This window comes from Ixodes scapularis, unplaced genomic scaffold, assembly GCF_016920785.2.
Source record: "Ixodes scapularis isolate PalLabHiFi unplaced genomic scaffold, ASM1692078v2 PGA_scaffold5__190_contigs__length_132052651, whole genome shotgun sequence".
Lineage (NCBI taxonomy): Eukaryota > Metazoa > Arthropoda > Arachnida > Ixodida > Ixodidae > Ixodes > Ixodes scapularis.
In genome coordinates, this window is record NW_024609880.1 from 128596933 (window position 1) to 128620479 (window position 23547).

The following is a 23547-nucleotide window of genomic DNA, read 5'->3' on the forward strand; positions in this document are numbered from 1 at the left end:
GGTGGACTGCTAGTCAACGCCACTGGTGGCCAAAAAGGGCAACACTGGGACGGCCACCTTTCCACTTTAGCAGAGCGGACGCTGGAGAGGACGTCGCCTCCCCTTCGGCATCTGCTCCGTTTAAATGGAAAGAGGTGGGAGGAGCCATCACGATAACGTTTTATTACAAAATGTATAGTTGGCTCCACGGGGCAAGAAATGCTTGCCCAGTTGCACCGCGATTTGAAACTGAGCCGACGAAGCGCGCCCCTTGACGTGGATATCCGTTCACCCTTGCGTCACACTCCCGACAGCGTCGGCGATGCAAAGTAACACGAGTAGACACGACCTCGTATATCCCCACTTTATTACATACGAGTTCAAAAAAAAAAAAAAAAAAATCTAAGCTATGATCAGGTCGCAGAGAGAACACTGCAAATGCCTCGATAGATTCTGATTTACCACAGTCTCTTAATGAAAACGACTCCGGTCGATTCACCGCCAGCAGCGCGGAAGAGTTCGTTGACGACTCTGCGGAAAGGCTGTTCTGGTTGCACGAACGGAGAACTGTGGATGGGGCTGCAGAGCAACACGTCACAATAGCTGGCACATATCCATTCTTGCGCGCGTGACATTTGAGCACCCTAAGGTCACTTGAGGCATCTGGAGACACTTGCATATCACACTGGCTTTGGGACGTTGGGTCTGTGGGGGCGGCTGAGGGTAGGAGAGCTGCGTAGGCAAACATTGCCTCACTTCCGAGAGTGTAGAAAAAATAGGGATTGAACTTACAAAGTTCACCATTCTTCATCCGCACCCCTCTGCGCGGGTGTGAGAATTAATGTGAGAGAAAGATAAGGAGAAATAACCTGGCGAGACGCTTTGAAGAGAGAAGATTAAAATGGAGTATACGTCGGCGGAGTTACGCGTAGACAGAGACGTGCTGGAGACTTCTTTGGCCCTGTAGACGTTGTGTACACCTTTTCCTCTAACGCCAAAAAAACCTTTGATATAACGCGTAGTTTCTTATATATACATATATATATACACACACATTCTGGCTACATTACTGAAATTTAAGCGTCCTTCTTCATTTTCTTTGTCAATGTGCGACCATTCTGGTGTCAGCACCTTAAAGTGGGTCCCTGGACAACGGCGGGCCATTCACCGCTCGCTTAACTCCACGGGTCCTTTTCCTTGGCGAAGCGCACTTAGTCTGTGTCCGTGGCTAGAAATTAAGGAATAAACCACTGCGTTGGTATGGCGTCTTTGGCTTCATCACATGGCGGTATTGCTATTGCTCGTGCATCCTCATTTCATAAGGTCCATTCATTCCTCCTTTTGCGTTCACCCTCCCAAGTTTACCAAGTTCACAAGACTGAATGACTCGACGTTATCACATCTTATGTTTCGGAGCTGTTGGAATAAAGCCGTCCGGTCTTTGTAGCGCTGCAGCGCGCCATTGGCCGCATCCAAGAAAGTAAACCTTACCCACGCGCAAAGGCGTGTGCTTCGATCCACATGCCGGCGGTTCCCGCAGTGTGGGACGCTTCGACAGTGGAACGGATAAGATGGCCGCTTCAGTTGGCTTCTCAGAAATGGGGCAATTCCAGCGCCGAAAGCGAGCTCCGGAAGATGAGCCAAAAGTGAGATTGTATATGGCGGCTGGCAAGGCGTAATCGGCTGCAGGTTGCCTTCTGGAGAGCGCGGCGCTTTGGAACCGGTGCCTGGTGCCTTCGTTTGACACGGTCTGAGGGACGCCCTGTGGGTTTCCATGGCGACGAACGCCGGGCAGCTTCGTGTGTTCCGGTTCACACGTATAGTCACACGTTGCTGGGGCCGTTGGCGCGACCGTTTCCGATGGAGTCTGTGACCGTGTCGTCGCAGGACGCGTTGCTCGTCGTCGTCGTGGCGGTGGCGGTGGTGACGGTGACCCGGTGCTTGCTGCGTGCTTCGCAGTCCTGGGCGCACGGTATGAAGAAGAGCATGATGCCGCCGAGAGCAATCATGGCGCCCGAAATGAAGAAGCCCGGATCGTACGAACCGGTGTAGTCGTACAGCCAACCTGGGCAGAATAAATATTTGAGCTATAACGTGGGACAACGTGTGGAGTCTAAGGAGCCAAAGCATAACTGCTGTTCTACAGGTACAAAAATGGTGTATGGCAGTGTGCGTCAACTATAAAAAAAAAAAAAAAAAAAAAAAAAACTTAAACGAAGTTTTTCTTTTTTTTTTTGTTTTACGAGGGCGTTGGAAAGGGGTATTTTACTATTTGGTATAGGCTCAGTATCACAAATAATGCTCGCCTCACAGCCCGATCCGCAGCTCGCGCAGCTCGATCGAGCTGGGTGGGTGGCTTGAGCCTGCGCGGCCTTGGACTAGGGGACCCGATCACGAGGCTCAATGACACACACCCCATCTCAATAGAGTTTGTCCATTCCATTCCATGCCAGTTTTTTTTTTCTTTCTTATTGTACAGATGTATTTTCGGGCTATTCGTCGAATCTGATCGCCATTAATCATCTGTGATTTCCTCTTAAAGCCGAACAACAAGGTACCTAGGTAAAAGTATACGGCGAACCGGTGACACATACGTTTCGTGCACCTAAGGTACAAACCTAGATATTTATAAGTTTCGATAGCTGTAACTGAAACTTAGGTCTTTTTTTTTTAGTAAATTTTACGACCCTGAAAAGTGTTTACACCGCCTCACAGTGAGGTGCGTTTTATAGCACTTTGAACACGTTTCAGTACGATTTATGCGGTAAAAAACTAAAAAATGTCGCCATAAAAGTTTTTTTTTTTTTTTTTTTTTTTTGTCGAGCGTTGCGTTCCGGCTGCTTTAAGGGGCCGAAAAGCGGGGCTGTATACCTGTCATGGGAGGGCCGACGAGGCAGGCGACGCCCTCGAAGAGCAGCAGGAGCCCGAAGGCGTTGGTGAGTCTTTCCAGACCGAGGATGTCCACCAAGATCACCGAAGTTAGGCTCACAAAGGCACCTGTTGAGGGCGGATCGACAAGCGGCGCTGTTCAGTTTTAAAACTCAAGTTTGTTTCATTGTAGCACCACCAAAAAAAATTGTCATGCGTGCGCACTTCAGCAGAACGGGTAAGGATCAGTAATTGCGATATGTAGAAAGTTTGCCCACGGCATCCTAGTAAATCGTGCAGCCCCCGACAGTTTTTCTTTTTTAATTTTTTTTTTATCGCTAAAAATTGCAGAGATTCTTTGCGTTGTTGCGAGGATGGATAGAGCGCCTAGCGAAACCTAGTGGTCACGGTGGCAGTGGCATAGCCAGGTAGGGCTTATGAGGTTGAAGCCCTAGGCTAAGATTAGGGTTCCGTGTTTTCGGTACTTACCAATAAACCCCTGAAAATTAACCACCGGTTGGTTTTATCCGAATCGGGGAAGCCGAAAAACTCCATATTTAAACTGCCTTTGCAAAAAGAAAAAAAAAATTTCCTGCTTAGAAAGAAATTTGAAACTACAGCTAAATTGTTTTGTTGGCACGCAACAGAGCCAACACTAAACTGTGCTTGAAGTTCTCTCCTTCGGGAACTGCACCCCTTATCTCGTTTCCTTCGCTTACCGGCACCGGGTCGATTTACAAGTATTGGGGTAACACATGGCCAGGAAGTTGGGGTTCATACCTGTTTTCTTCAACACATGTTCGATAAACGCCCATTTTTCGCCCGACACCGAAAATGTACGCGTAAAAAGGAGCCTCTGGCAAAAAGATACACCCTGAAGAACTTACCCGAATTGAGATAAATTGAAACCCCGGAAACCCGGAACACTAGCTATAATATAATATACCTATGCTTGAAGCCCCTCCTCCAACCCCCGCTACCCAAGTCGTGGCCATCCCAGCCGGAAGGCTGAGGTGTCCATCCTACTTCCATCGACACCGCACCCCCCCCCCCCCCCCCCCCCTCACCTACCCTGAGTGGTGCCACTGCACGTGCGTTTGACGAGGATTACAAAGACGAGGGCATACCCGAGGTGGCCCCGAAGACGACGCAGTAGGAAGCCATGGACGCGGTGTCGCTGGCGGCGTAGCTGAAGGCAGTGGCCAGGCCGCACAGCGTCAGGTTGGCGTTGTAGAGCCAGAGCCGGTTCACGCACGACTTGTCGCTCAGGTAGCCGAGCAGGACGCGGCCCAGCGTGTTGGACAGGCCGATGCAGGAGAGCAGCAGGCTGGCCGTGTCTTCGGGCATGTGGAGGGCCTCCACGGCCCGGTCCTTGGTGTACACGTACGGCACGTTGAAGCCCACGCTCGTGAAGAAGTTGGACAGCGCGAAGAGCAGGAACACGGGCGACTTGAGCAAGTTGAAGTTGATCATCTCGCGCAGGGCAGCCTCCATCTCACTCGAGCAGAGGCACCTGCGCCGGAAAGGAGGGGGCACGTCATGTCTCTACACGGCGTGGATCGTGTGAATGCACCCATCGAACAATAAAGTATTCGCAACTTACGCGACCTATAGATCGCTTGCACTCGCTATGGTGGTGGTCATCCCCACTTGTTCTTGCCGAGAAAGACAAATTCGGCGGTGCAGTACGCATGTTGTGGAAGGTACGCTCTCAGCAGCAGTTAGGCCACAATGGCCGCTGATCAAATCGTCGTCTTTAAGTGGCGCGCTAAAGCTTATCAAAATGGCTGTCATCTGGATCGATGTAGAACAGCAGTGGAAGTTTAGGTATGTGACATGTGGGTCATTCTATTTCAATGAATGCGAGATATTTAGACCCTTACATCATCTTATCATACCTGGGAGGTGTAAGCAATCATCTGTATTGTGAAGTCGATTATCCACGACGAACTAGGGATCGCGATTCTCGCACTGCGATGCCACCATCGCTGAAAATTTCTATATGCCGCCCGTCCCATTCTCATTGTGACACATAAAAATATTACATAACACAAAACTTCTTTTGTAGCTTTCCAGTGAAGTCATTGGTTCTTTGTCTCACCTCTGTAAGCGTGTCCGCTCGTCTGAGGTTGGCACCGTGACGGACTTGACGGTCTTGAGCGACGCGACTGAGAGGGACATGTCCTTGGACAGGAGCGACGACGATCCCCGGTACTCCGGAGGCAGGTTCTGCAGGCTGCCGCTGTAGAAGATGTCCTTGCGCAGCAGGAGGCTCCTGGTCTGCTGGGACGACGGTGGCCCCGACACGGCCGTGGGACTCGGCGGGGTGGAGCCGGCGATGTGCACGCACGACAGCGATGTCTTTTCGTCTTCCAGCTGCGGCGGGGGAATCCGCCATTCACGGAGTGTCGGGCTGCTCTCTTCAAACCTCGCCCTCACAAAAAACACAACGATACGCACGTGCGCGAAGGGCTCTAGAAGCTATTCTGTAGTTGCGCGAACATTCGCGCAACAGCATACTCCCGTGAACAATCTAAGCTGCAGCAATACCCAATCCGACCTTTCTCTGCCTCTACGACCTCATACTTTCCATTATATCTCGATTGGTCAAAGTTCGAAGAATAGGATCTAAGTTTTGGCGTTCCGCCGTACAGTTAGGACCAAGGTTTTTGGCAGGCACGGTAAAGAACGGATGAAGGGTTGTTGCAGCTCATATTTACCGCGATTGTATACCTTCAGCCTTCGCAGTGCGCCATCAAAGACACTGACGGGATGAAAACGGCCAGGGGGGAGTCTCAGTTATCCCGCCTCCAGCGCGAGCTTCCGTGCCTTCGACAGCACTTCGGCGTTTCGTGAGCTTCGAGCGTGCACGCGCAGCCAGAGCACGGCCAAAGACAACGAGCGCGTGCTGTACCATAGCCTCCTCTACACTCACAAAGCCTGGCAGTTCGACGACGGAGCCACAGAGTTCCCGGTCGCAAATTTGGAGCGCGGGGATCTGATAGCACGGAGCATCAAAGAGCCATTTCTCGGAGAACCTGTAGGTCAGCGGCGCAAGAACCCGAAACACACTTGTTCGCTCGGGAGAAGGGTGTTTCGGCATCTCGCCTCAGCGGGGCGCCAGTCACGTGGCTCTCCTCTTATCCGTTGTCTGCCGCTCCACCTTTTCCATTTCGGCGGCCACTTCTCGTGGCGATTTGCCAGGCTTTTTCAGTATATAGGAGACTATGGCTGTACGCCTTGTCGTTCTCACCTTGTAAGCAAAATTGAGAAAGAGGAGGAAATGAAAGCGCGCGGGGACTTCAGGACACCGAGCTCTTATTGGAAAGGTAGACACAAAAGCCTAGATTTGTCTGCTCGCCGATCGAACGCCTGCGTTCGGCATTCGTGTTCGAACTGTGAGTGGAGACAAAGCTTTGGGTCACTATCCTTTCAATCAGAGATCGGCGATCTGATGTCCAAGCGGGCTATCATGTTCTCCCTCAGGAAGACATGATACCATGCAGACGCTCGAAGAGTCCATAAGCTCATCATGCCCCGCTGGCTGTTCGCAGACTGTTTGGCCCTCGGCATACACAGTGGCGCTAGTCGGATAGAGGCTCACCATGAGCAAGGGCAGCGCGGGTCCCGTGCGGCCCAGGAGGGCAGACCTGGGCCTCCGGTTCTTGCGGCTTCCGTAGTCGTCGGCAAAGCCGTTCTTCTGCAGGCTCAGGTCTTGGCACTCCGCGGAGTCGGCGATCGTCCCCGTGGACATGGACATCTCCCGAGATGCCGAGCACGTGTTCGGGCCGTTGATCTTCAGGCCGCCCCTGGACGAACCATGGAAGGTTCCATGAGCGTGTACGCGAGACAGGGCACTTCGCTTTTCTGGTTTTCATTTGTTTTATTTTTTCGTCGGGGTTTGGCGTGACAAGTTTGTTCTTTCCAACGTGTGTCGGAATGTTTTTCGTTGCGGAACATAAATTATGCGTCGCCCAACACTGAGGCTCCGCTCAAGTATAGCGCTATCGGTGCTGACCCCTGACCAGATACCAAAGTTTCCAAGCTAACTACCAAGTTATATATTATTTTCTGAACCTTTCGATGGGAAAATGGGGTCCGTTCTCAGGGGTTCGCGCCATTCGGCTCTATGTGTTCATAGGCTTTGTCGGCTACCAATTTCCCATTGAACATTTTTCAAACCACCGGATGGCGGCAAGCTCTGAAAAGGCATCTACTACGGACAGCTTTAGCGCTACGTTTGGGCAGAGACTGAGCGTACAACGATGCGCAAACTATTATTGCAATAAAAAATATACACACGGTATTTTTTTTTCGGAGACATTTAGTTAGCTTGTGCGCAGCCTTGGTGAAACTGGCATTATAAATAACGTGAACAAGAATATCAGCGGTTCATCAAAGCGAGCGAAAATGCACTAGTAGAGAATATTATTCTGTTATTCGTTTAGTATTATTTTTTAATTTTATTTTGGCTATACACTATTGCAGAAAGGCATCATTACTACAAATAACGTTTACTTAATTAAAGACGAGCATCGCGGCGCTAAATGGGTTTTTGCTTCTTTTTTTTAACTTTTTATTACTAATTTTACACGCCCTAAAGATCCCAAAAGAACAAAAAATCTACAATGTTTGCTGATTATTTTCCTATTAAAAGCAATCTTTGGTCACAATTCCAAGATCAGTTTGGGGGGGGGGGAGGGGGGGCATAGATCGTGCGTAGTTGTACGTTTAGATTTTTTTTTTTTTTAGGACGCTCGAAGCTTATAAGAATCACTACAGTATACACCTCTAAATAAAAGTTAGGGGAAAGAGAAAACAGCAGCATTACGGTGAATCCTTTTGTCCCCGTTATTTGATTACTTTCCTGCCGGTCCGTCAAATATAGATTTTTCTTTTCATTATTGCTATGTTTTCCCGTGAATGCCGCAATCCGCAGACCTCTAAGTGCATTGCAGGTTTAGAATAGCAGGGCAAACCCCCCGCAACGCAGCCCCTCTGCACGCCATGATTGATATGATTTCTTCCTCTCCGCTCGCCTCCTCCCGAACGTTTGCACTGCTCAAGGGGAAAGAGTGGACGATCTTGTGAAATCTGGTGAAAGGGGCTATACGTGGTATTCGCTGTGCGCCATACTTCAGTGCGGCGTTCGCAGCTCATGCTCAGAACAATACCCAACATCAGTGCCGTATCCAGGGGTGAGGCTTCCCCTCTTCGCTCCCCAATTCATGGACATCCTTGCCACCTCAACACACACACACACACATCACACCCCGAGAAAAATTCATACTTACGCCACTGCCCAACATATTTTTAGAAAGACCTTCAATATTGGTGGTGTTAATTGTGCTCGTTGCGGAAGCGTTGTGGAAGCCCATCGCAACCACGCACTCAGCAGCAACGAACTCAACTATGGCCACCAGGGAAAACAGTATTCACTGGCGGCCATGGCTGTGTGCGCGACTGCTGAGCGCGTGCTGATGGCTAGCTTCCAGTGTTCTTTTGCAACGTGGATTCCACACCGTCAAAGATGGCCGGTCTTAGCATTCTATTAATGCGGGCTCGTTCTGAGCATGCGCTCTAGACAGCACCCACAAATATGGCGTCCAGGGAATACTCCTTCTTCGCGGTGAGAAGTTCGGGTATCGCCGCCTGATGCTATTTTTTCACAACCGAGAGTGAGGATACTTCAACTTCCTCCGCTGGCGCAAACACGTGCAATGCCGTCTATGCACAATGAAAAATACAACATAACCGAGTGGGCAGCACGTGCACTACCCAAAGTGAGGAACAGAGAAGCGCCCTTAGCGAGCTTCGCACCGATACCACCTAAAAGACAAGGCCTGCGCCTACGTCCCTTTGACGTCATCACTCCCACGCAGCTCCGCCTAGCTTGCGTCAGCATCGCCGCCAGCGCGTCTCGCAGCGTCTCACAACGAGCGCGACGTTAGGAGGCGGCGTCGCCAATACGGACGCGTCTGCTGCGGCGGCTCTCGTCGAACTTCGGCGTGTTTGCCGCTTGGGGATCCACTAACCATGACGTCACGCGCAGGCCTTCTAGATGGTGCACTCACATCTCCGGAAAGGCGTTGCCGTTGATCTCCCTCTTCTGGTAGGGCGGCGGCGGCGGCGGCTGGGGCGGCTTGGGCGGCGGCAGTGGCCTCAGCAGGGCCCCGAAGACGCAGCAGTTGAGCACCAGGCCGGCCGTGCTGAGCAGCGCCCCCTGCCAGCCGTACACGTGCACCAGCCACTCGACGAGCGGCGCCAGGGCGAAGGTGCCGAAGCCAGAGCCGCACACCGCGATGCCCGTGGCGAAGGCGCGCCGCTTCTCGAAGTACATGGTCACCGACACGATGGCCGGAAGGTACATCAGCCCGAAGCCGGCCCCTGCAATCCAAGAGAGGTTTTACGTGCCAAACCAACGAAAAGCATCTGGCACGCTCCAGCGGAGGACTACTTTCGACCACCCCATGGGGACGAGTGCAGTGGAGGCAAAGGCAGGTAGCTTTAGGTCTACCCACTATGGTCATTCCGACCAGAGCCTCTGACGTCCCCTCCTTGTCTCCTCCTCCCCATCGCTTTCTCGGCGGATAACTCCCGTTAGTGGCGATTTGTGAACCGGCGCAACTGCGATCTTCCGCACAAATCGCACCCCGCAGCTGCTGTGCTGACCGCTGTTTTCCTTGAGTTTCATGGTAAGGAATGTCGTCAGGAGCCTCATGTCAACGAATCCGACGGGGCGTCGTAATCACTCGGTAAATCAGTCGTCAGTCAGTCCGTTTGTCGGTCGGTGGCAGTGGAAGTACACGCAAATCACGCCGTGTCACTTAATGGAGCACGGAAAACCACCGCTTTTAGCTAAATTAAAATCAAATGACAACACTAATTTGTATGTAATTGCTTCAACAAGACGCAAGAAGCCGTTTCAAGCTGGAAAATAACTGTTCTAATTTTATTTGCATATTTAAATAAGGTTTTAGGTGGTACGTTTCCGAAATTCATTTTCAGCCCACAATTATCCAGTTTTGGTGAACGGGCGTTTCAATGCAGCAAGCATAACAATATGCGTTCTCCTCGCAAGTTGTCATGGTAACTACATGAAACACTGGCCGCACGAGCTGGCGCGCCGCAAGGTACTTTTATACAGGTTGCATCCACGGTATTATCCACGTGGTATAAAAATATCTCATACAAGCTGTAAGGAATAGCCATGGATTCACTAGAAAACCGGCCCAGGAGCGGTTCCAATTTCCAGGACATCTCTTCGAGCTTGGCCCGCACGACAGGAGGGTGGCCCCTTCTTCGTAAGTGAGGCTGCGTAGCGCTGCGAGCGGACTTCAGAACTACCACCACCAAGAGCTTCTTTACGGATGCGAAATGGGTTCGTCCCAGGAATATACAGGAAGCGCCGCCTGTGCGTCCTACTTTCAGCGCTTGTCCGTGTCCTCCCATTCGTCTCTGTTTGCGCTGTACAAGTTTCCTAAGCATCACGCCCCAAACCATCCCAACAACGAGTCTTGCTAACCTCTCCGTACAGAACACTCTCAGTAGCTCCTTTGTGTACGGTGGCCCCTGGTGCCCTCGTAATACCATTCATTGATATTTCTTTAATCAGTACAACCAGTGAGGAGGCCACTTTCACTGAACATGCTGTCACGGTAGCAGAAGGGTAGACGCCATGTTGCCACTGAAACTGCGTAGTCATTCCATCATGATATCGATAGCACCTCTCAATGGTTGGCTTTCCGAGTGAATTGTGGGGGTTTCCTGGTAAATTTTGGTGTGATCAGTTGGTGAAAACAGGAGGCGATCCATTCTCCTGGGAGTCCTGAGCTCAGAAGCCGTTGAGTTTGGGTGTTGATGCTTTCGGTTGTTGAATGCGGACATAATTTAATTTTTGCCGAGGTGAGTAGGACCTTGATCACCCCCAGTTTAACCGACTTGGAGTGGGCACTTTTAAACGGAAGAACCGGCTTTTTTTATCGCTGTTGGAAAGTCCAGCAAACACATTGTGTCGTCTTGGTCAGTGGCACTGGGTCGTCCCTATTGAACCTGAGGTTACCTGCTTGGTGGAAAGAAGGGGAATCAGCCTGCACTTTTATAGTTTTAGGGTGGACGGTGAGATAGTCGTCTACTTAGCGGAAGACTTCCCACTGGGGGGCTGTACTTTTTAGGTTTGCCTCGACGGCCCGGTCTGTGTAAGACAAATAGATTTCACTTAGTACTGGTGCAAGGCACAACTCTATGCAAATACCAAATGTTTAAAACCAGTTATTTCCTTCGTGTTCAATCATCGTAGGTTTAGGCATAGCTGAAGAAATTTAAGGATTCCTGCAGGCGGTACTCCGGAGGAGTTTTGGAAATCGCATTGTCCGTGTTCAGTGATTGCCTCTTCAACACAGTTTAGGGGAAAGGGGATGTCCAGGTTATAATACATGTCTTCTATGTCCACTAAAAGAAAGCTATTTCAGGTGCAAAAGCATGATTGAGAAGGGATGGCACTTATGAGCACTTGCGAATTTCGGATGGTAAAGGGCTTGGAAGGGAGAATATGGAGTGAGGTGTCTTTGAAGAAAAAGAGCCAAGTGTTTTTGCCAGCACCCTCTCTCGGAAACGATAGTGCGGAAGGGGATATTCGGTTTGTGAGTTTTGGCGGAGCAGAGCACTTCCAGGTAGTGCTTAGCTGGAGCTCACAGCTGCTGGAGCTGCTACGGAAGTCCTGATATTCGCAAGGTTTGACTCAATGCACGGGTCTTTTAGCTTGGTGCGGAATTATCTGGATGGGCTCTTCTTCAGAACGCTAAAATTCTTGTCAACGGCAGCGTTGGCCTTTATCTTTAGTCTTTTGACATATGTCTTTTACGATATTTAACGAATCTAAGAACACACAGTTACAACACATGACACCCGAAACAATGAGCCTTGGAAAATATACAACTGCAGAACAACGTACGGCTTAGAAATGCTACAAAACAAACTGCCAATCGAAAGCAAGAAGCGTGCTCAAATAAGCCAAATCATGTTTTGTTACTGTTTTTTTTTTAACCTGTTTGCGACTCTAGTTGTATTTCCCTTTCGATCTAAATGAATTGACCTACTTTTGAAAGTGTGCGGTTCTTTTCGCCTAGAAACGTTTGGCGGAGCGGCAAACGTCGTCACAATTACGTGTCCCCTATCTTTTTCACCCTTCCATTCCCACGGATGCCGATAATTAAATCAGAACCCCAGACACGGCTTGGTTGTGTGCGCGTGGAAGGAGGAAGGCGAGCGTAGGAAAAAGAAGGAGAGGAAGCTAGTAGAAAGGAACGTCAGTCCGCCGCATCGATTGCAATTGACGCGCGAAGCGACCGAGCGCACGTATGCATATTTCAAGACTTGTCTTTTATTATATAGTTGCAGGCAGCTGCCAGATACTTTCTTTTGATCCAAATGACAGCGGAAGCGAGGCAGTGCGAAGAGCCTAGCAAGGCTGGACGGTTCGACCTTCGGTGATATTGGTACGAAAATTATACAACCCGACTGAACTTCGGGCACGGGAGACAATTCTTGTCAGATACAGCATGTTATTAGGGTCAAAAAGGCGTCCGGGATTGCTCTTGGAGACGCCTAATCTTCTGCAATTGAAATCATTGTGATTGCAGCGCTGCCGCCGAGCCATTAATGTTGGTTATTAGCTGAAAGAGCTCCTTGAATTTGTTTAATAGCTCAGCTATTATGTGACCTCACGAATTCTGTCCAATTTTCTCTTCTTTTTCTTCTTTCTTCTTCTTCTTCTTCTTGTTATTATTATTATTATTATTAAACCTGTCTCTACTGGGACTTGTTCTCTAATCGATTGTCTCATCAGAAAGAGACGAAGGGGGTGTGCGGAATAGGGTAGAGCTGGGAAAATCGGGAACGTCCGCGCTTAGATCAAGGAGGTTAGAAGTACTATACTCTGTTTCATACTTAGCGTGCAACGCTGTCAAAGCTACTGGCGCGAGCGCGTGGCTTCATCTATTGTATTGTTTGCGCGAGAACGCGTGCAAATGATCAACGAGATCAAGCCCCACGCTCGCGCCAGTGACTTTGACAGCGTTGCACGCTAAGTATGAAACAGAGTATTGGCGACGTGCGCGATCGAAAGCGTCGCTGTGGTCGGCCTTCCGCGATTGGCCGAATGCTGACTATGACGTCAGCAAAGGATGTCTCATCGGCAGAAATAAGAGGAATGGAAGAACTTCAATTTCGACGGTGTTGGTAGTGTTGCTTTAAGAGCGCAATGATTTCAAGCTTCCACCATGCTCCTTACAAACACCATCGAACTTGTTGTTCGCAAGGTAATGACGTCACGAAAGGTAACCATAGGAGGGCGCCACTAAAACATCTCGCCGCTAATAGGAGGGGGCACGTTGCAATATTGATGAAGCCTAGTCATAAAACGTTTAAACGATACTGTGCCCAATGTGACCGCAGATCTCTTTGGCGATTGGTGCGCGTGACATGTCACGTGCGAGGTGGATGGTTGACTGTAGAAGGATTCCTTGCAGGATTGCGCGCGCTCCGTCTGGTAGGTTTTATCAGATCGAAGGCTAGACGAAGGCTAGCTGCGGTCACGTGATATGGTCACGTTGCGCTGATAAGTGAGGAGAGTAAGGAGGAAAATTAGAAAGAGGCGAGGCGTCAAGGGAGCATGGTGGGCTACGCGGCTGACGTCAACATTTTAATTTCGAGCCAATACGGAACATTCACTAAAACCATAAAATTGTAATTTATATATATATATATATATATATATATATGTTTTATTAGGCAATGAAAAGCAATCGCGTCACCTGTTCGAAAATCACGTGACTCAAAAACGTCCCCATAATAGATGCGTCGGAAAAGCTTATCCAGAGAGAAGTGAAGTAGAGATACAAAGAGTGAGTATCGCGTGTCTAATTGGTGATCGAGCCCCGTGCTCACCCGTGCACAGTCCGATGGTGAAGAAGAGGTAGGTGACGTTTGGCGCCGGCACACTGATCACCAGGCCCGCCGTGGCGAGCAAAGAGCCCGCTATGGTCACGGACCGACAGCCGTACTTGGTCGTGAGTCCGCTCGCGACTGGACCTGCGTGCATTTAAGAACGACACGTGGTAACATTCCACACTCTCTACGCAGTTATAATCACTGAGAGCCGCATAAATTTGACACTGTCCTGCCTTCGGAACGAGCCAGCAAAAATCTATATACACAACTCGAAACAGCAAGCGGAGACAAGCGGGCGGCTGGGTATATTTTGAAGCAGAACGTCTCTACGGGCCGGTTTCCAAGTTTAGGGCGTCACGGGAAGTTGTTACGAAAGCGTGATAATAAGGGGTTTTCACGACAAACCGCTAAATTTAGTTAACGCAGTTCACCCCTATGGGCCACGTGACCGCGTGACGTGACGTCGTGCTGCTTCGTGACGTTACGTAATGTGACGCTGTTCCACGTAACGCTACGGTGTCACGATCTCTCTGCCCGCCCGCAGCACCAACGTAGGTGGTCAAATTTGGGGGTTCGTTCGTTGTGTCTCTTGCAGCTGCACGCGTTGTGACAAGATTTGGACTTGCGCTGGAGGCGGGACAAATCATCAATCGATCAATTAAGCAATCGATTCATCGATCAATGTACTAATCAATTAATGGTTTATTTTATCAAAAAAGGCGGTAGCAGGGGCAAAGGGCTGCAGCAAGCGCACCTCCATGATAAGCTTAGTGCGAGTGCCTACACGCGGTACTTGGCGCATTACGTCTGCCATTCCAGCTTGAGGATGTTACGTGTTATATTTTTGCTGCCGCATCGCAGAGGCCGTTTTAGAATAAACAAATACTGGCTTGGGCCCCGTCCTTCGCTAAGTTCGTTCAGTTGTTGAACTTGTTGAAGGTCATACTTGCTCAAAGTGCTAGTAATATATGTTTAGATATACTATAATCGAGACGATGTTGTTTTTCTTTTAATTTAGATTAAGGTGCCTGTATAATTAGCAAATAGAAAGGTATAATTAGTTAAAGTTATTAATGGAAAGTTAAAACTTAAAACGTGATAAGGTATACGTCCGTAATAGAACCCATTTGAAGTGCGGTAGCCCCTGCACAAGCAAACAAACAGTAACATAAAAATGATGGGCCATTCCACTCTGGGAAGGTGGATGACCACGACACAGACGTGACGCTTGTGCGGTGAAGACACGGCATTGTGACGTCACGAAGCCGTGTGACGTCATTTCTGTTGCGGCACACGAAAAATCCCCGGTACCATAGCCATAAACAGCTTGGATGTAAAATCTGTAAGCATTAAAACAAAATATACTCTGCGATTCTCTGTTATTTAAGCGTACGACTACTTTGCATTTGAATACCAGAAAAACAACACCTCTTCAAGGGGAAACCAGCCATTTGAGATGTGACCCTTGAAAATTTTGCCAAGCTCCCCCTCGTGAGATAATATATATAAATATAATTGTTCGTTAATATTACTTCTAAAAAGGGTTTGTACACTTTATCGCAGAGGCAACTTAAGAACACTTTACTACATTCGACCATGTCATAGCTTGTTAAAATGCTTCGCAGCGGTAACTTACGTACGGTTTATTAGATTTAACCCGACTAATAGGAAAATCCTTTTAACGATGAAGCGTATGCAAAGGGGAAAAAAAAAGGAAGTGGGAGGGGGAGCTCGTAAAAAGAAACCATAAGAAGTGAATGCTTTTTGAATTGTTTGTAACGAGGCAAGGTCACGGCTTCCTGCCGTGTTCACAAAGCGGTCCTGGGTGCGCGCTAAAGACCAACCTTGTAACGAAAGTGCCGGGGAAATGAACGAGTCGCTAAAAGCGGCCTTTCAAAATACCGAGGCCGCCCGATTGCAAACATATCGCTCAAAAAAAAAAAAAAAAAAAAGGGAAAAAGAACACTGCGCGTTTTTATTGCGTGGGCCGCTACCCTGTGGCTGTCTTCTTCAAAGACGTGTCCACATGCCCGCGAGAAAGAAGACTCTTCCCCCAAATCAAAAACGTAAAAAAAAAAAAAAAAAAAAAAGCAGAAATTTATTGATTACAATACCGGAGCCCTATCGTCGGACGGTTTATCTAACTGGGCCAGGTAGAACGCGGGAACTCAGCCCGAACGAGCTAACAGATCAGGAAACCATTACTCGGAGAAAAGGATGTGTAAGGGCGCAGACCACACGTAGAAAAGGAAAAATAGAGCCGCTAGAAAACAACGGACAAGTAAACAAAGGGAACAGGCCTTATGTACTTGTTCTTCGTCTTTTCGTGTCGTTTATGTGTTCATTTCCGGACCTATTCTGCCATCCAACCCGAGTTTCTACCGCATATTATCCACACGTTGGGGGACATTATGGTTTTGGCGCATGCGCCGCCATTGGGAGTAACTTGGAACTAAATTCGAAGAGGCTTTTGGCTACCTGCTGTAGGGCTGCATGAATTCCTTAAAAAGGACGTTTATAAAACGTATTGACGTAGTTTTTGTGAATTTCGCTTCGATCTATATGAGAAATGATTTTGTTCTTCAAGCTAATGACCCTATAAAAATCGCTTCCACGTAATAGTGATTCTATTTTAGGTACCCGCCAATGGCAGGCTTTCCGTACATGGGTGGGACGACCGCGACGAGCGACCGAATCGTTAGACCCACCTGAATCCGCCTTTTTTTTTTTTTTTATCGTTAATCGAAATCCGGGGAAACGGTCGCTCTTTGTGCACAGGTCAAGATCGAACAGACTCCAACATAGCGAACAACACTTCGGACAGCCGAGTGCGGTTCAACGCCGAGAATTATGGCTTCGATCCTACGTCGTATAAAAGGAAAAAGAGTCCATCTGTCGTTCTGTTCCATAAAGCGCACCTGACCTAAAAGCGATGAAGAATGGCTGCGTCCAGAGTGGCATCATCGATCTTATGTTTTCTTTGTTCGTATGTTTACCTAAGCGTACGCAAATCATTAGGACTACGAGAACAAAAAAGTGACGGTTCTTGTCGATGAGTGCGCTGTATGCAGACGTATACAATGGCCTCGTGATGACAAATTCGGTGGGACAACGGCTCACAAGCATGAGCCCGGGTTGAACTCCGCCCACGTAAGCGCGATACATTTTTATTTTTATTTTACCCGCCTTTTGTCAGAATAAACTTTGTCCCACGCACCTATGACAGACGCTAACAAAAGGAAAGAACAGCCACTATCATGTCGATTCTCCGGCGGAGCTTATTTTCCTCGAGGCTTTTATAAGGCTTTGGCTGAATTGGGCATGTAGCCTCTGGTTCGATAAAAGGATCACTCGGAGTTTCTAACAGAGCTTTTCGGAAAGGTCTTTCGTACTCTCTTGTAGACGACTTCTCTCGTAGAAAGAGGACATCCATCGTAATGTGGCTTTGGTCGGACACACCCTGGTCGATATAGTGCGCCGGACAATGTGGTGAATGTCGGTGTTGAAGGTTGATTAACGCTCCTTGGTGGGCTTTTTCTTAAGATTGTCGTATCTAGTATCTTTGATGCGATGGCCGACGCTACTAAATGCGACTCTATGGTCACCGACAGCGTAAGTGTTGTGATAACACTTCACAGCGCACAGAAAAAACACACTATACAAATACAGACACAGCGCACAAAAAATACATTTTTGTGCGCTGTGAAGTGTTAGCATGATTCACCAACTCGCCCCAGCTGAAGTATCGACCAAGTGTCGTGAATATTATTATTGCTTCGCAGTCGATAAAACCGCGGCATCAGCCGATAAGAACACTGAAGAACGAATTGCGAAGCAGGAAACGTGATAAGCCGCACCCTGCTTTCCTCATACTGTCAATGGTGAGTTTTAGTATTGAACGAGCACAGGCACTGTGCGTTTGCGTTAGCGTTGCGTGTTCCACACTGCGCGTGCGCGGAGCCCAAACTGCGGTCTTGAATTGGCGCATGGCGACGACGCGCATGGGCTGCGGGGAGCACGCCACTCTAACGGAAACGCACAGAGCTTGCGTTTGTACATACGCAATACTAAAACTCTCTAATGACTATAGTCGCCTATGGCTAAGAAACGCAGAGCGCGGCGAGTCTTGGCCGCCTTACCATCACTTCGCAGCAAATCAGATTGTGGTATGAGCTAATAAGAAAGCTTCAGAACGAAATGGCGAAATAAGGTGCGTGAACCCAATAAATACTCCTGCCCTACGTCTCTTCAACTGTCGGTGACATCACGCCACTACGGTGGCGCTGCTGTAGGCCCAAACGCGTCATCCCGACTGTGAGAAATGAAAGACTCACCGATGCAGAAGGTTGTGCCCACCATGATGGAGGCGATCCAGGCGGTCTTGCCCTTGCTCTCCTGGAAGTACTTGAGGAACTCCAGGTAAAAGATGCCGAACGTGTACGTCACGCCGTCGGCGATCACGTGGATCATGAAGGACGACAGTACCACGACCCAGCCCCAGCCGCCGTCAGGAGGCTGCGCCAGGGCCGCCGCCCCGCTGGGAGGCGTCGTCGACGTCATGGTCGCGCTCCGAGGCCTCTTCTCGGGTCCCATGCCGGTCTTCCTCCCTGGCCTTTCTTTCCTAACTTGTTTTTGTTTCTTATTGTGGAATACTGTAGTCAGACCTAGTGGCTGATTGTCCTTGGGTGGGCTAGTCTCTCGTAAAGCGTTCTTCTTTTCTAGATCCTGGTGATGCTTCTGCTTGTCCTAACGATGCCTGGAAGAGAACGAATGAGATGGTAGAAATAAAAACACGGTATTTTTTTTTTCAAGGACGCGTAAGGGTAAATTGAGCCCGATCACAGGGAGTTACAAAGAGCCCGGTCTTGTTTTTGTTTCAACTTTCAATCATCTCGTTTTCTGTGCTCTTAGAAATCAAGTAAGACCCCCTGAAACAGCCGCCACTGAGCAGCGCAAACACTGGCCGGCGGCGCCCAAGGGATACCAAAGGCACCGCCCCCCGGCCCTTGGAGGGGGGGGGAGAGTCTGGTTTGCCCCCCCCCCCCCCCCCCCCCCACACACACACACTTAAAAACAAGTTGGTACGCCACTGACCATCCGTGTTTATTTTCAGTAAATTACGTGACGTAATTCAGAGCCCTCAATATTGCTCTAAACAAATTTTCGCGTAAAATTGATTTCTTGACGCGCGTGTCCCAACTAAACTGTTAAAAAAACAAAAAAAACAAAAAAAAGACATTTTTTTTTCTTTTCAGTGGTCTTTTATGTTTTAGTACAATTTTATTGGCTACAATCGGCGCTGCCTGTATATTTCCCTAGAATCTTGAAAAAATTGCATACGAAGTACTTTCATTCGACTCAAATTAGAAATTGAGAATACGCCGCCAAAATTTCGAATTCAGAATAAGATTCAGATTTATTAATTTTTCGACAACTTCGATAAAAACGACCGAAATTCGTTTATACCCGTGTCCACAGTTGCTCAAGTCGGGTCCAATCACAAAATAAATTTTACAATGCGTCACACATGTAAAAACTGCAACAAAGAAAATGGCTAGAATCCCCATCGAAATCTCATCACTCGTCTTTAGTCATTTGAGACCGTCTATGTTTCAGTCTCCCGTTAAGCGCCGTTTACACATATGCGACCGAGTACGACCGAGAGAGACCAGACCGGTTTTTAAGCCTTTTGCGACTTCTTAGGACCGGATGCGCTGCAGCGCATCCGGTCCTAAGGCGTCAGAAAGAGGCTTAAAAACCGGTCTGGTCTCTCTCGGTCTTACTGGGTCGCATATGTGTGAACAGCGCTTTACATTTTATATCTAATTTTGTGTTTTCGGTGTTTGTTTTTTTTTTCTTCCAAATTCCGGGTTTTTTTTTCTTTTGGGAGGTCTGTGTTTTTTCCCCCACTAATTCGATGTGTTGTTGTGTAAATTGGTTATAATTTAACCAATTAACACGAAAACACCGAACCTGTAAAACAAATACCCCCCCCCCCCCAAAAAAAAATAAAAATAAAAAAACATCCTTTTAATTTGAAAAAAAAAAAAAAAAAAGACGGAAAACTCGGAACATTAATAGACCGATCTCACTAAGTGTTCCGCTCATTTTCGACGCCGCCATGACTGTAGTTCATAGGAGGCTGGAGCCAGTGCACGAGACAGTCCGTGCTGCCTCGTGCTCTGCTCGCACAGACTCTCAGCGTGATTCTCGCAGGCGCAGAAAGACTACAGATCCCACGATGGATGACGGCAGCGGTTACGTAATGAAACAGGCTGCGAGGTCGCTCTATTCTATCTAATTACCACAACACAGCCCCATCGTCGCTGCGGTGAAAATTAGCCTAAATTTAATTACGCTCGACGTTAACCCGTTTTTGTAGCTTTATAAACTGTACCGCTCTCACCACGGATATACAAGTTGATATGTGCATATTCCCGCACCATCATCTCGTCGATTTGACGACTGCTGCAATTTTAAGTGTACTTCTGGTTCCAGTAATTCATTTAACAAATCATTACTACCCCTCATTAATGGGGTTCGGAGAAATCTCCAGGACCTGGCAACCATTAGTGACCCTGCATTTTTTTAAATTTTATTATACTTATTTTTTATTTTTCCATTCGCATAATTAAATTTTTTTTAATTGTTCCTTTTTTTTTTTTTTACTTTTTTGCTACGCAAATTAAGCATATTTCCAGAACTCCCAGGCTCAGATGCTCCCGATATGCTATTTAGTATCTCTTAATTAAAAATAACGATTAAGAAAACAGGAAGAAAAAGAAGGAGGAGGAGGAGGAATAAACGTCTTTATTTGCCTGCAGAGCTAAGTCAAGCCTAGCCGGTGCGGCCCACACCATCCGACGCCCCAGCGCAGGGGGGCCGAGGTCGGACCTGCCTGCGCAGTAGACGCCGGGCCTGGTTAAATGACAAAGTCAACGTTCGAATTGTCCCGCGCTCTCCAGTGACGTGACGTCACATTTATCATAAATTGCGAGTCGAGCAGGCAGTCAAAAAAACGCCGTTTTAAAATCGCTCGCTTTCTTCTCTGACCCTCTTGTTGGCGTTACTTTTCCTACATTCATCCCACACCACCAAAATTGTTGGGACCCGTGGGTGCCGTGGGCTTGCTCCCATATTACGTTTATTACAACGTTGCATGGATGCCAACGGCTGTACTCTTTATAAGGGGCGGTAGCTTGCGCCACCTAGCCTATAAACTAAAAACCAAGAGTGTGCTTTCTCCCCTCGCCCTTCTCAGTCCCCTTTCCAGCGCTATGTCGTTTTTCGTTGCACCCTTCTCATATGTAGTCCCCCCCCTTAATGTGCACAGGACACTAAAAGATAACAACACACCAGGGGCCCTAAACTCGTCGAACACTAAGTTGGAGCCCAAAGTTCGCGGAGCGCGCCGATTGGACGCCGCCGAAAAAAGCGCCAAGTCATCGTCGGGATCGTCCAATCGGTGCGTCCCGTGAACTTCGGCCCAAACTTTGTGTTCGACGAGTTTAGCACCCCTGTCGGGGTTCTATTCAGGTACGTGAGTAGAAGAGAGCAAAGCCATTACCACCTAGAAGACAAAGCCTACCCCCCCCCCCCCCCCCAAAAAAAAAAGAAAAAAAAAAAAGAAAAAAAAAATAATTATCGTGTTTTTTTTATTTTTTTTTATTTTTTTTTTTTTATGATGTATAAACAGGTTTAATCTTCGTGCCATCGAAGCGCAAATGCGTTCCAAGTTCATCTGTGCGACCTCACTGCGACGAGGCAACTTGTAACACATTTTGGGATACCACTGCATTTACCACGATAGCGCGGGCGGGAAAAGTGCGATTTATTCGCTCGAGGGGCGCGGGGATGGGAGGCAGGGGGGGGGAGGGGGAAGGTGACGCAAGGCGATTTAGGGGCGCGGGCGATCAGCTGCGGCTGGCACGCTCGCGTAAACAGCTGCTTGGAGCCCCGCCAGACCCCCGACTGCTGGTCAGACTGCCGGGCGAACCGCGACCGCGTGCGTCAGAACCCCGCGACGAACCCTTCCAAGAAGGAAGCTTGTCAGTGACGCAACCGGCGTCCTACGGAACCCCCTCTGGGTAACCACGAATCAACTCTTGGAGTGGTTGGGCCGAAAGAGCATGTCATCCGCACTGATGTCGCTTGCCTTTCGGGTGAAGCGAAACCACTGTTGCTGCGATCTCTAGCTGCACGAGGATCGTCTTATCGCCAGTTTGATCTCCTGCGCCCTTGCGTTTGTTAACCCGTGTTGTTTGTATGCCCTAGAAATAGATGATACTTGCGCATCTGCGCATGCGCGGCGTGAATGATGTTCCGCGTGACGGACAGTGAGCGTGATCTTACTCTCGCTCACTATTCTTGGGCATGTTGAGTTTTCTAGCTAAATTATTTCTTGCATCGCCGTTCGCTGAACGGGCCTTGTAGATCGCGTTGATTGATAGACCGCTTGCTCCTCGAGAGAGTGGACGGACGGACTTTTACAGCGGAGCTGTTAAGGGATAGTTTCCCTAGGATCGTGTCCGCCACCAAACAAATGACGACACAGAACTCTGGACAGCTACCGCCATCTATAAGCGACGGTGGCGACGAGACAACCGGCTTGCCGGTTGTCTGGTTGCCGCCGTCGCTCATAGATGTCGGCAACCTCTCCAGCCTTTCCACTCTGGCTTGCCGACTTGCGGCCGGCCATTACTTCATTCCCACCAGAGTGCAGCTTCGCTGGTCTTCACCAGAGTGGAAAGGCTGAAAGTTTTTTTCGTGCGTGAGTGCGATAGTAATAGAGAACGCAGCAACGTCCACCAGATGGCATACGGCGTGCAAAAGCAAGAACATTGTACCGTGCGGACTTCGAAATAGCAGAAGACAAGTCCCTCGACTCCAGATCCGCTACAACGCAACGCGTCTGTTTCTTTTTTCTCTCTCTCTCTCTCTCTCTCTCTTGCAACAGGAGCAGCGCAACACTGTGCTATTCCTCGAGAGGGAAATTCACTGGCGTTCCACCGAACGGGCCCGTGTTGAAAGCGATAGCATGTCGCCGTTGTTGCGCGAAGGCTACTTGGAAGGGTGAGACCGACGTCCGCCACGAACTGGAGGTTATGTTGCCACAGGGATTTCACCTCGCGAAAACAAGCAGCGGAGGCAGTCAGCGTGGCGAAAGACACGAGGGATACATTTACGCTAAACGGCTTGTGCATATAGTTACCCAAACGTCGTCCTCTTCTATACATTTATAATAGTAGCGCTGGATGGTATCCCAGTCCTTTACTGCAGCATCAAAGCTCCAATTTCTCTTTCTTTCGAAAACGACTTTCACTTTATTCCATTGAATCTACCTCACAGGCATCAAGCGATTCATTACGTGAGACAGGAAGCAAGGAAGTGAGAAAGTCACGATATACCAACGAGCATAATAATGTTAACAAGCATTATAACGAGTCAAGTCTCGACACTAGAAACACGACATTAATTATTAAAAAAATATCGGTCAGGACCAACTATGTTGTATAATATAATTGAAAGAGCAGCGGCCGGTAACGTGTCAATTTTACCGCTAAATTTAGCGGGTAAACTGAATTGGTGTTGAGGCACGTGACATCAGGTCATGCAACGTAATATTTTCCGCTAGATTTAGCTGGGAAACTGAATTGGCGTTGGGATCATGTGACGTCAAGTCTCCCGCTAAATTTAGCGGGGAAACTGAATTTGTGTATCGGTCACGTTACATGAAGTCATGTGACGTCA

The 23547-nt window shown here is 48.7% G+C and overlaps 1 protein-coding gene across 1 annotated transcript in view; it reads right to left on the reverse strand.

The window, feature by feature from the left end:
• Nucleotides 1-329: 329 nt before the first annotated feature.
• Nucleotides 330-23547, reverse strand: part of LOC8030973 (monocarboxylate transporter 12) — a 77296-nt gene continuing 54078 nt past the window's right edge. Inside the window, exons 3-10 of the mRNA XM_042294062.1 lie at nucleotides 18132-18553; nucleotides 13795-13938; nucleotides 8922-9234; nucleotides 6452-6656; nucleotides 4949-5223; nucleotides 3975-4360; nucleotides 2851-2976; nucleotides 330-2044 (exon numbers count right to left, since the gene is read on the reverse strand). Of these exons, the coding sequence (XP_042149996.1) occupies nucleotides 1803-2044; nucleotides 2851-2976; nucleotides 3975-4360; nucleotides 4949-5223; nucleotides 6452-6656; nucleotides 8922-9234; nucleotides 13795-13938; nucleotides 18132-18390 (1950 nt within the window). The 5' untranslated portion in view covers nucleotides 18391-18553 and the 3' untranslated portion in view covers nucleotides 330-1802. The remainder of the gene's footprint in view (nucleotides 2045-2850; nucleotides 2977-3974; nucleotides 4361-4948; nucleotides 5224-6451; nucleotides 6657-8921; nucleotides 9235-13794; nucleotides 13939-18131; nucleotides 18554-23547) is intronic.